This window comes from Pteropus medius, unplaced genomic scaffold (genome assembly GCF_902729225.1).
Source record: "Pteropus medius unplaced genomic scaffold, Ma_sr-lr_union100, whole genome shotgun sequence".
Taxonomy (NCBI): domain Eukaryota; kingdom Metazoa; phylum Chordata; class Mammalia; order Chiroptera; family Pteropodidae; genus Pteropus; species Pteropus medius.
Genome location: NW_024351729.1, coordinates 22,418,422 through 22,431,847, shown reverse-complemented (window position 1 = coordinate 22,431,847; position 13,426 = coordinate 22,418,422). Strand labels below are relative to the sequence as shown.

General features: G+C 32.2%; 1 protein-coding gene across 4 annotated transcripts in view; it reads left to right on the top strand.

Annotated features, from left to right (window-relative positions):
* USP37 (ubiquitin specific peptidase 37) overlaps positions 1–13,426 on the top strand; it is a 73,405-nt gene that overhangs the window by 35,620 nt on the left and 24,359 nt on the right. For all 4 annotated transcript variants that reach the window (XM_039844756.1, XM_039844755.1, XM_039844754.1 and 1 more), the window contains exons 11-17: positions 3,830–3,961; positions 4,124–4,247; positions 4,735–4,925; positions 7,800–7,917; positions 9,182–9,261; positions 11,456–11,620; positions 13,266–13,331. In XM_039844756.1, the coding sequence (XP_039700690.1) occupies positions 3,830–3,961; positions 4,124–4,247; positions 4,735–4,925; positions 7,800–7,917; positions 9,182–9,261; positions 11,456–11,620; positions 13,266–13,331 (876 nt within the window). The remainder of the gene's footprint in view (positions 1–3,829; positions 3,962–4,123; positions 4,248–4,734; positions 4,926–7,799; positions 7,918–9,181; positions 9,262–11,455; positions 11,621–13,265; positions 13,332–13,426) is intronic.

Sequence of the window (13,426 nt, the reverse complement as noted above, 5' to 3'; positions counted from 1 at the left end):
TATTTCCACAGGGTAATTCTTCTAAATCTTTAGAAAGCAGAAAATCCCAATGCCATGCACATTGTTTCAGAGCATAGAAAATGAAGGAAAGTGTCCAATACTTACTTATTAATTTAAAAAAAAATTTATTAGGGTGTAATTGACATATAGCATATTCGTTTCAGATATACAGCATAATGATTTAAATATTTATGTATGTTGCAAAATGATCACAATAAATGTACTTAACCCTAGTCACCTTAAATAGTTACAAAGTATTTTTTTCTTGTGATGAGAACTTTTAAAATTTATTCTCTTAGTAACTTTTGATTATGTAATACAGTACCATGTTGTAAATTATATCCCCATAACTTATTTATTTCATAACAGAAGTTTGTACTTTTTGACCCCCTTCAACCATTTCCTCCCCCACCCCCTTGCCTCTGGCAACCACCAGTTTAGTTTGTTCTCTGTATCTATGAGTTTGTGGGGTTTTTTGTTTTTCTTTGCTTTTTTTTGGTTTTTGTTTTAGATTCAGATATGAGTGAGATCATATGGTATTTGTCTTTTTTTTTTATTTCACTTAATGCCCTCAAGGTCCATCTGTGTTGTTGAAATAGCACAGTTTCCTGTTTATGGCTAAAGTGTATGTGTGTGTCTCCTTACATTTTCTTTATCCATTCATCCATTGATGGACACTTAGGTTGTTTCTACATCTTGGCTATTATAAATAATGCTGCAATGAATATGGGAGGCATTTATCTTTTCAAATTAAGCACTTTCATTTTCTTCATATACCCAGAAATAAAATTGCTGGATCATATAGTAGTTATATTTTTAATTTTTTGAGGAGCCTCCATACTGTTTTTATAGTGGCTGTACCAATTTATAGATCCACCAACAGTGCACAAGTGTTTCCTTTTTTTCTACATCCTCACCAACATTTGTTATTTCTTATTTATTGATAGCCATTCTAACAAGTATGAGGTGATAGCTCATTGTGGTTTTGATTTGCATTTCTCTAATGATTAGTAATGTCGAGCATCATTTTGTGTACCTCTTGGCCATCTGTATATCTTCTTTGGAAAAATGTCTATTCATATCCTCTGTCCATTTTTTAATCAGTTTTGTTGTTGTTGTTGTTTTGCTATTGAGTTGTATGAGTACTTTATATATTTTGGATATTAACCCTTATATATGATTTGCAGTTATTTTTTCTCATTCAGTAGGTTTCCTTTTTATTTTCTTGATGGTTTCCTTTGCTGTGCAGAACCTTTTATTTTGCTGTAGTCCCACTTATTTACTTTTGCTTTCCAATACTTACTTTTAATGAAGTAAATATAAGTCTGATCAGGTAGCATCAAAGAAATTTACAAACCAATATCATTTATGAATATTAATGCAAGAACTCCTAAGTCAAATATTAGTGAACAGACTTCATTACTGTGTTAAGAAAATAATATAATATGACGAATGGGTTAATACCAGGATTGCAAGGGTAGTTGAATATCAGGGAATCTATTAATATAATTTACTATATTATAAGTATAAAGAGAAAATCATGATTTTCTTCACTGATGTTGAAAAAACGTGACAAAATTTAATACACATTTTTTATAAAAATGCTTGCAAGCATAGGAATCAGTGGGGCACTTCCTTGGTTATATACCTAAATCCTAAAACCAGTATTTTGCTTAAATTCAGGAAAAAGTCAAAGATGGTGCTGTCTTCTGTTTAATCTTTTATTGGAAATATTAGTCAATGCAGTTAATAAGAGAAAGAAAGTAGAGGCATAAGGATTGGAACTGAAGGACTTGGAAACTCTAGTGAATCATTGATGGAAGAAAGTATTTACCCAGATAGCAGGACTGAAAATTAACATACAAAAGCAATTTTGCTTGTTAATACAAATAACCAGTTGGAAGATAGAATGGAAGAGAATATTTCACAGATAAAATATATAAGAATAAATTTAACAAGGATTATTTAAAACCGAATGGAGACAACTATAAAACACCCCAGAAAGATACAAAGGAAACATAAATACAGGAAAAACATCCATTGTTTTGGTTAGGACATCTTAGCATGATCGAGGTATAGTTCTTTCTAAAATAATTTGTAATTTAATATCCAAATAACCAACAAGTTAGACTAGTTGATATATTCATGTGGAAAAATATACATAGGAGAGTAGTTAGGAAAATACAGGAAAGAAATAACTAGGAGGGGAGAATAGCACTACCAGCTAGATATTTGAAATTATTGTAAAGTCAGTATGATTAAAATAGCTTGGTGCTGATACATGAACGGACAGATCGATGGACTTAGAAAGTCCAGATTATAGGGACAAAGAAGGATTTTTTAATAAATAGGGTCAGGATGACTAGCCATTTTGAAAAAGATGTATCTCTCAAGTACACAAGAATAAATTCCAAATTAATCAGAGTGCTAAATATAAAAAGTAAAACTCTTCAAATACTAGAAGTTGGGAGTGAATTTTTCTGTAACCTAGGTATAAGGAAAGGCTTTGTAACTGACTCAAAACAAGATTCAGGAAAAGAATAGATTGATAAATTTTCCTACATAAAAATTAGATTTTTCATTGCCAAAAACATAGACAAATTGGAAGCAAGTATTTGCAACATATAAATAAATATGCGATATCTCTAATATACAGAGAACTTTTAAAATTGAGTGGGGGAAGAAGACATCAGTAAAATGGCAGAGTTCCAAGGGCCCATCCCTTCACCAAAACTTTGAAATATCATGCAAAACTATCAAAATCAACTGTGTCAGAAACTTTGAAAAACAAGGGTTAATGGCAATCAAGCAAACATTGAATCAAGAAAGAGGCAGAGAATAATAAAGATTAGAGCAGAGATATAGAAAATAGAAAAATAACAGAGAAAATAAAACCCAAAGTTGATTTTTTAAAAAGATCAACAAAATTGATAAACCTTTAGATAAATTGACAAAGAGAAAGAGAAGTCTCAAATAACTAAAGTCAGAAATGAAAGTGAGTACATTGCTACCAACCTTACCAAAATACAAAGGATTATAGGAGAATAATATGGTTAGAGGTACACCAACAAATTAAATAACTAGATGAAACGGACAAATATCTAAAAACAATGTAGAATTGTGCAGCTGTGAAAAAAAATGAAAAAAGGAAGGTGTATGAAGTCAAAACCAAAATGAGATATCACTTCGTACCCACTAGGATGGCCATAATTAAAAACAAACCTGAAATTAACAAAGAATATATTGATAAGTAAAAAAACCAAATTGCTAAAGTGTATTGCATAATATGCTACCTTTGTATAAGAAAGGAGGATAAATAAGAAAATATATATGTTTACTTTTATATAGATAAAAGATACTTGAAATGTTACATTTTATATAAAATATATTTAATATTTTACAAAGTATATACATGTATTTTGTTTTAAATTATAAAATATAATTTTTATGTATTATATAAAATATATGGATACTTCAGTTTTGATATTTATGTTGTTAAACCTTCCAAGTTCACTGATATTTCCTTCTTTGGTGTTTAATATGCTATTAATCTCATTCAATCAGATTTTCTTTTCAAATATTGTTTTTTATCTCTAGAAGTTTAATTTGGGGCTTTTAAAAATTAAGAAATGCTTATTTTTGCACCTTCTCTATCTAGACCTACTGAATCAAAAACTGGAGTTAGGGCCTTGCAATGTGTATTCAGTAAGTCCCCAGGCAATTCTAATGCATGCTGTACTGGAGAACCCCTACTCTAGTGAACATATTTCAGGAACTACCATCGTCTTCAGAAGTTCTTTTATTTCATGAAAATTTCTTTCATTTTCAGCTTCTCCAATTTGGGAAATACCTGCTATATGAATGCTATTTTACAATCCCTATTTTCACTTCAGTCATTTGCAAATGACTTGCTTAAGCAAGGTATCCCATGGAAAAAAATTCCACACAATGCACTTATCAGGTAATTGTTATGTACTTACTAAGTAACTTTCCGCCTTATTCTTGTAGAATAATGGAGTTTTAGACACTTAAAATTTTATGTGTCGTTGTTAGCAGTCTTTAAAATATCACACCATCCAGTGTTTTGTAAAACATGCTAAACTTGTCTATTTTGTTTTACCAGACGCTTTGCACACTTGCTTGTTAAAAAAGATATCTGTAATTCAGAGACCAAAAAAGATTTACTCAAGAAGGTTAAAAATGCCATTTCAGCTACAGCAGAGCGATTCTCTGGTTATATGCAGAATGTGAGTACCAATTGTGTTTAAACACTTTAGCTATAGGGGAAATTGAAATGATTTTAGTGTGTTACCTGATTTTTAAAGTGAGATTTGTATATATGTGTGTGTTCATCACAAGTTGAAAAACTTGAGAACTTCTGGGAAGGTTCAGTATGACTCTTCTGTGTATTTTGTCATTTTAATAATAAAAATAGGGTTTGCCAGTACAGAAACTTGGGCTATCAAAGGCTATTTTAGAAAAATTACCTTTTTATAAAAACAAAGAAGTGATTCATTTATTTATTCCTGCTAATCCAACTGATTGTAAAGAATATAAAATTTCTTATTTGTTTTTATTCACAAATATGTACCATAAAATCATTAGAGTAAATCTGATCTTTTTTCTATAATGCTGTTGACTTCCCAGTGCTTTAGTTGTATAAATCACAATGTTGATAAACTGTTATTGTTTATCAGGAAATGTTTTGATCTGATTAAAGATATTTTGCCTTAGGATGCCCATGAATTTCTAAGTCAATGCTTAGACCAGCTGAAAGAAGATATGGAAAAATTAAATAAAACTTGGAAGACTGAACCTCTTTCTGGAGAAGAAAATTCACCAGATATTTCAGCCTCTAGAGTATACACTTGCCCCGTTATTACTAATTTGGAGTTTGAGGTTCAGCACTCCATTATCTGTAAAGCGTAAGTAGTCTCCCAGAAAACTCTTTTCCCTTTTATGGCAAGTGATGAAAATGCTTTTATTCTTTATGGCAAGTGATTAAAACTCTTCTGAAGGTTTTAATGATCTCATCTTCCTGTGTCATGGGGAAACATCCTTTTTTTAGTGTCATCATCATCTGTAAAAATGCTTGAGTGAGAACTAAAGAGTACTTAAATATTATTTGGTCAAATGCCTTACTGCTGACGAAACAGTTAATTTTGACCTACCTTTTGTGTTGTGCGTGTGTGTGTGTTTTTTTTCTTTTAATCACTGTGTGGACTATCTAGTTCTTTGGGAATACTTTTTTTTTTTTCCCCTGCAAAGACTCACTCCTATTAGTTGCTTATTTTGTTGAACAAGATTTTTTTTTATTAAAAATAGGGGGGTTTTTTTTACAAAATTGATCAAAATTTGAATTATTTTTAACTTTTGCAGTGTTTTTAAACCATGTTTGCATTAGTTATTCAGGTTTACTTTCTACATGTAATTAATTTCCATGCTCATTATCTAGACTTCTATATGGTATACTTCATATCAAAAGGTTCTATTTTGATTAATCTTCTAATTATTGATAGTTCATCTCTGAATACATTTTCTTAAGAGAGAGTAGAATTCTTCACAGCTCCTATATAAGTTAGAATTATTTCTGTGGCTTTTACACATGACTTAATACAGAATTATTGAGTCACACATAGCCTTTCCCCCTCAACATGTTACATAGACTGTTTTAGTGTATCCTGTTACTCTGTGTCACTTGGGAGAAGTCTGATTTTTTGAGTAACCTTTTTCTTCCTGAAAGTCTGTGTCTGCCTGCCTTCCTTCCTTCCTTTTTTTCTTTTCTCAGTTTTACTGTTTTACGTATAGGTATTGACACTTTTTGTTAATTTTGCTTTTAATGTGATGGGGCTTTTCATCTGAAGATTTGGAGTTTTCTTCAGCTCAAGAACACTGTTCTCTAAATACTGCTTCTCTTCCATTTGTTCTGGAATTTTCTTTTGAAATACTCAATAGCCATGTATTAGCTTTTCATTCTCTGTCTTCCACATGTATCTGTTTTTCTTAGGTTGCTGAAAATAGTAGTGTTCACTGAGGTCTCTTCCAGCTATAATATTCTAGTATTTTTGACTAGAATTTCAAACAGCCATGTGGACAGTATAAATACAGTAGTTTTGCAATCACTAGTCTGTGACTTTCTTACCTTCATTATTTCTTCAGCCCTTTTTTCCTCCAATAGATAAATTATTTTTTAAAGAAAAAGTCCAGGTTTTACAAATACAGCTCATTTTCTTATAAAAGCTAGAGAGCCCTTAGCAGTTAATTATATTATAGACAGCCATCTTTCCCTTTCTTTCAGTGCACTTTACAAACAAAATTTGTTCGAGTTAGAGAGAGAAGCAGAGTTTTTTATTGTGATTTAATTTTGAGGGTACCAACCAAAGTTTTTTTTTGATAGGAAAATTTCAGTTGCCTCTGATAGAAATGACTGCAGGCAGCACAGGAAGAAAGTCCATATCATAGCGTTGGCTGCCTGACTGATGCTGCTGGCACAGTGCGGCTCCAGTTGTGCAGCCTAGATGTCAGGTGTGCAGTTGAGGTGTGTGCACCAGGGCATGAGGTGGCATAGCTCATGGATGTAGGCCTAACAGGCAGCCAGCCTGAACAGTGGCCCAGGAGTTCGGCAAGTCCAGGAGGTGATAAGGTTCTGTGGGGCCACAGCAGCTGTGGTACATCTGTCTCCTCGAAGTCCTTGCGTTAGTTGCTTTATTAGTAATTTTCTTTAAGACAGTTCTTTAAACACAAAATAGTTTCTGCTGAAGGAAGTTTTCAAGTACCTTATTCCTCAAATTGTAATTTTTCATATTTAGCCTTTTGTCTCATCTGGCTGTAGGTTAGTTTGGCCAGTTTGCCAAATGTACTTCTTTTTATTTTTTATTTTAACTATTATAGTTTAAATCGATTGGTATTCAATTATCATAAGGCATTTCAATATATTAATAACATTATTGAATACTAAGAATTATGAAGTCTCCATTTGAAGAACTTAAAATATCTAAAATTAAGTTCTTAATGTTTCTCATAAACCTTCTGCAGTCTTCCCTATCTTGGTAGTGACCGTTTCAGAAATGTGGTGTATTTCTTAGTTCTTTCTCTTGCACCCCATATCATATTGTCAGCAAATCCTTTCAGCTCTTTACAATACTGCTAGAATCTGACATCTTTCTACTACCTCCACTGCCATCACTCTGGACCATCATCTCTTGCCTGGTTTTTGCAATACCTTCTAAACCGGTCTCCGTGTTTCTGTCCTTTTCTTTCTGTATTCTGTTTTAAACACACTGGAATGATTCAATTAAAATGAAAGTTAATTAATGGCAACCCTCTGCTGTGTAACCCTTAAAATAAAAGCTGAAATCCTTACTGTGATCTTTAAAACCCATTTACTCTGCTTTTCAGCATCTCTTCTCCAGTGAATTCTCTGACTTCATCTCCTACTGCTATTCCTCTTGTTCATTCTGTTCTAATCAAACTAGCTTACTTGCTTTTTTTTAAAAATGCCAGAATCCTGGTACTTCAAGTCTTTTCACATTTTAAGAAAGTGCTTAAATACTTGCAATTGAGGTTTTGCCTCTGTTGATTTAGTAAGGGTTAAGGTAGCTTGAGAAAGGTCTTAAATGTTATATATTTCTTATACCTAGTCATAGTCTGAAACAGAGTAATTTCAGACTAGTACCTGATAAGTTGCCAGTACCTGATAAGTTCTATGTGGGAACAGTGTTTCTGAAGTATATTTGTATTTATTTAATATTGCAGTTAGACTTCTAAATGGTTATATTTGTCTTCTTTTATTTTAACAGATGTGGAGAGATTATTCCCAAAAGAGAACAATTTAATGACCTGTCCATTGACCTTCCTCGAAGGAAAAAGCCACTCCCTCCTCGTTCAATTCAAGATTCTCTTGATCTTTTCTTTAGGGTAAGTAATATCTTTTCAGTATTGTCACATAACTAAATTTTAAATATCATAGATAATTGAATTTGAAAAGAAGTTTCTTTAAGGCAGAGTTTGGACAAAATTACTTTCAGGGAAAACAAATGAGAAATGTTTATAAATATTATTAAAAGCTTGATAAATCTAATTGTTAACTTATTGAAGAAAATTGATTGCTTAAGTAGATTATGCATTTGACTCAACAGCAAATGTTTTAGACAACCTTAGAAGCAGTTATTTGTAAACAAATATTAGTTCGAAGCATATTAAGTGACATATGCTAAAACTGGGTAGTGTGGATTAAAATCGAAGACAGTATGTAAGTTAAGATCTAAGATCTGAGAAATAAAAAAAAAAATCTTTGCTTCTCCTTAGGTTGTATGTACCCTATTAGAAACAGAAAAGTCAGTTTATCCAAAGCCGTAAATAAATATTTGTGTCTGTGATAAGTGTTATAGATATTCTGGGGCATATTGAACCTGTCGTGTAGCAGTCCTTACAACTGATAGAAATTTGTCAGAATCATCCTTTGTAATAGTGGTTCTTGTTTTGTTGTGGCAAATAGGCAGGGTTGTCTTCCTAAGGTTAAAAAAAAAATTTCTGTTCTTTAAATGATGAACATTTAGCTTCACCCAAAGATAAATACTCTGCTTTCTTTTTTGTTTTAATCATTCCTTACTTACTATTCCTGTTATTATCATAGAATTTGAAGATTTTCCTATGTATCTTTACTCCCATTTTTTAAGGATTTCTTGTTTCAGTTTTCTCTAGGTAATGATATCCACCCCAAACTTTGGTCCTTTTAGAGCAGTTGTTCTTAGTGGGCTGTCACCAGAAGATTGAGTTCCATTATAAGAAAGGGGTAGAGTTACACCTAACAGACCAGGAACTCCGCCTAACCTGAAGGTGATCTTATCTCTGCTATGGCCAAATGTTAAGTCTGGATATACTCTTGGCAGTGGTTCTTGTGTACCCATGGGGAAAAGGTTGAGAATCTGCTACTGTAGAGTCTAGTTACTGTCATAAGTGGAGATGTTTCCGTGTTAAAAAAGGAAATTAGGAATTCTGAAATAGGGTGTGGTATTATAACTATTTTGAGGATTAGGTCTTAATATAATAAGGTTTGTGACTCTAGACACAAAATTTAAACTGGTTAGAGTTGTCATTCCACTGAAGATTAGTAGCATTTAATGGGGTATTGTTCATTCAACTTCATACTTCTTTATTTTTCCCTCTTGTCTTTTTACAGGCAGAAGAACTTGAATATTCCTGTGAGAAGTGTGGGGGGAAATGTGCTCTTGTCAGGCACAAATTTAACAGGCTGCCCAGGTAAAATTAATTGCTCTTGAATTTTTCTTCTTTAAAGTACTTACAAATATTACTGAATAAGTGAGGTTTACCAGAACGGATTGGTAAAGAAGGTCAGCAGAGCCGAGCTATGAAAAGGGCAGAAAATAGAAAACTAGGATGCATAAGAAGGGAAGAGGATTTGGAATGTTAAAGGAATTTGAGAGTTCCAAAAAGATGGCAGCAAGAGGATGTGAGTGGTGAGGCCAGAATAATGATAGGGACTAGCTAGCAGATTTTTAATTCAGTAATGTATAATAATCAGTTATAATCTGTTGTCTTGTATTGTGCATAGCTTCTTTATCTTACCCCAGACTTTCAGTAAAAATCTGTAGATAGATAGACATGCGTGCCTAAAAACAAAATAGAGTAATTTTCTGCAGTTTATGCATTCCTTTATTCAGAGGATCTTATAAATTGATAAGTTTTCTGTAATGAGAATTTCAAATTAGGAATGAAACTAAATTGTATTAGTTCTCTGTAAACAAATATAAAACCAAACTAGTTAGAAAAATTATGATATGATTATAGAATTATAGAATAGCTCTTAGGTCTTTCCAGACTAGATCTCAACCACAAACAAGGTTCTTCTTAACATTAAGTATTTATATGGCACTTTGCCTGCAGAGTGCTTTACTTTCTTTTATTAGCTTCAATTTTTCTAAGACTAAATGTGGAGTTTCTGGAACCTAGCCCCTAGAGACTAGTTCTTTTACACTCCATAATCTGTTCCTTTCTAGAAAATGAGTTTCTTTTAAAGAAAAGACTTTCTAAATCATAGCACTAGTATTGTTAACCATAGTCTGTATTTCTTACTTAAGGGACTTATTCTTTTCGATTCGTGAATATTTTGAAGTAGGAGGGTGTAGGGGAAAAAAATATTGAGGGGGATTTTTCTCCTTTTTTTTTTTATCTGGTAGGTCACCTGTGTTAAAAGTTAATTTATTCTAAACTTACATGAAATAGAAACCATTGTATCATAAATCCTAATTATTGGACTCGCTTCACTTTGTTCATTTCAGTATTAAAACCAGTCTTTTATTCTTGAAGTGTCCACTATCTTTATCAAATCTGTTAATTCCTAGTCTACCTCATCTTTACAGATCAGTGCTTTTTAACTATACCATCTCTGTCTGTTTTATATTACCTTTTATTTTGGTAGGATTACGTGAAAATTTAGTCAAAATATTTGACATTAGTTTTAGTCCGTTCACATCAGCTGTGTCCTCGTATTCTCTCAGTTGTGAATTTGGATGTTAGGAATTCTAGCATGCTTTTTAAAGAGAAATACAATTGATAACTTCAACTTACAAATTTTTGAGTTTGTAGCTTCTGTGATGAAGGCATATGTATATGGTAAGAAAGGAAACAGCTTTCCATAAATCAGACATTATTTTTGCCTAGAATTGAGGTTTATTCCCATAAGAGTTCTGAAATTAAATTGTTCTTATAGACTGTGAAGTATATCTAATCCATCAGGCAGAGGCTATGTTCTATATCAGAGGTGAAAAGGTTGCCACAGTAGTAACTAAAAGGAAGTAATTTTATAGAGCTAAAAGCTTTTTCAGACCCACAAAACAGATATGCCATAAAATTTTGTAGAACTTTTTTCTAAGTAGAGAAAATTTTTATATTTCTTTCTTCAGACAAAATGCTACTGAAATAAGAAAAGTTCTTGTCAGAAATCATCTTAAAGAAAATCAATGTTCACCATCAGACATAGGGCTGTTTTAACACTCGAAATTATCATTAATGGTTATATAACACCTAGTTTTTTAAACTATATGGCATTGAAGTTAAATAATTTAAGGATTTAACCCACTATCAATATATCAGTATCAGCGTTTAAGAATATGGTATTTTTGTGTTATGTTTTATTTGGTGTGTATGGTTTTTTTTTTTTTTTTTTAGGAATACTGTAAATATTTTACCCGAACCTCGTTAAGCTACCCAACGCCTGTGATTTTTATTTGTGTTCCTAGTACCTAGCACAATGCCTACACATGGCAGGTATTCAGTAAATGTTGTTTGGCCAAATCTTTATTTAGTTTGGACAGATGTATTTTTTAAATCAAAAGCTGTCTAACATAGTCAGTTGCAGTGATCTTTTTTCACCTATAAGAGAGCTACCTCTATTATGTATGACCTAGTAATGTCATCATCTCCTGTTTTTCAGGATCCTCATTCTTCATTTGAAGCGATATAGCTTCAATGTAACTCTCTCACTTAACAACAAGATTGGGCAGCAAGTCATCATTCCAAGATACCTGACCCTGTCATCTCACTGCACGGAAAATACAAAATCACCATTCACCCTTGGGTGGAGTGCACATATGGCAATGTAAGTCCTTGAGAGGTAATTTCTTTGCCTTTTCTTTTGAAGGGGAAAGGCTTTAGTATCTGATCAAAAGAATGAACTAGATAAAAAAACTCTCAGGTAAAATTGGACCAAGAAGGATTTTGGGATGTTGTGTTAAATTACTGCCTGATTGAAGTAATTGTAGTAATAAATTGAGGTAATAAACTGCTTAAACAAAATTCTTCCAAGTACATTAGTTGCCTCTCATAATGAGTTACCTTTGTGAAATGTTCTTACGCTTTTTAGATCACAAGGAGATAATTTGATACATTTTGGGAATATAAACTTAATTTGCATGCTTATAAGAGTCACCTGAACACTAAAAATATTGATTCCTGTGTTCTTTCCCTAGAAGTTCTGTTTAATTAGATCTAAGATAGCGTTTGGGAATCGATATTTTTAACAAATGCCTTTGCTTACTCTTTAGGATATGTAAATTTGGGAAACAGTATAGTAAATGTTATGCTAGAGTCCCAAAAATAGATTGTGTCTTCATAAATGTATTATCACCAGTGAGAGTGAAGAACTTAAGTGGCTGCTAGAAATTTTTCCAGGAGAAATGAAGTAACTTTTATTTTTGATTTTGCTTCATCATGTATGCTGAGAAAACCTGAAGACTTCTCTAATGTTGCTCTTTCTTCTGAATACTTGCATTACTTTGGAGCCATATACTTTAGTTCTTTTTATATACTTGAACTTTAGTTTGATAGAATCATAAGGTTTAGAACTTTAGAAGTGAAAAAGATTTTAGAGATTTTGTCTGAGTTCTTAATTTTGCAGAGGAGATCCAAAGAAATTAAGTAATTTTCTTAAGGTCATATAGTTAGTAACTGGAAGAGCCAGGTCTCTTGGCTAAAGTGGAATAATAGACATTTCAGAAAGTGAACATTTGCCGACATGAATTGATGCAGTTTTGTAAAATGTATTTCTCCTTGGGTTAATTATTGAAATATATATCACATCATATAAGTTTACATTAAAGGCCTTAATGGATCTACTAATAAAGACATGTTCCCAGAGAGTCTTAGTGTTTCTGGATTTTCTCTTACGGCCTTTCTTTGGAATAGGTGTGGGTTTTTGGGTTTTGTTTTGTTTTGTTTTGTTTTTTGATTGTTGGGTGTTTTGTTTTTGCTTGATGCAGCTGCCCTCTGCTGGATAAGTTATTACTCTTTCTGGCAATGTAGGCTCTTTAAGACTTTGGACAAATTCCTTGACCTATCTGTAGGGAAAATAATATGGTGGTTGTGAACATTAAATGAGGTAATAATATACACGAGTTCTTACTACAGTCCCTGACATCTAGTAAGTCTTCAATAAATGAGAGCTATTATTATTTTATTGCCTAAAAGTAAAGAACTAAGACAAGATAATTTTTCCCAAGTTCTTTTCATATGCATTACATTTGACTTCGTTTCCAATGCTGTTTAAATATTTAGGTCACTAGATCAGGAGAGGCCAGAGATGGTATTTTGTTTTCTCTTTTGGCTTCTATTGCTAGTAAAAGTATTATAATTGTTTCCTTTTCAAGAGGATATATATGGGTCAGTAGTAAAATAATTCATTTTGTAAGTTAATATATTTTTGATATTGTAATTATATATATTATATATTTTCTAATTTTCTGAAGTTCTAGACCATTGAAAGCCTGTCAAATGGTGAATTCCTGCATCACCAGCCCTTCTACACCTTCAAAGTGAGTTATATTTCTTATGTACCCAGAATTTGTATTTTTAAGGATTTGACTTACCCTAATTTCCAAGAGGATCCCCTCCCCTTTTCTTTGTTTCT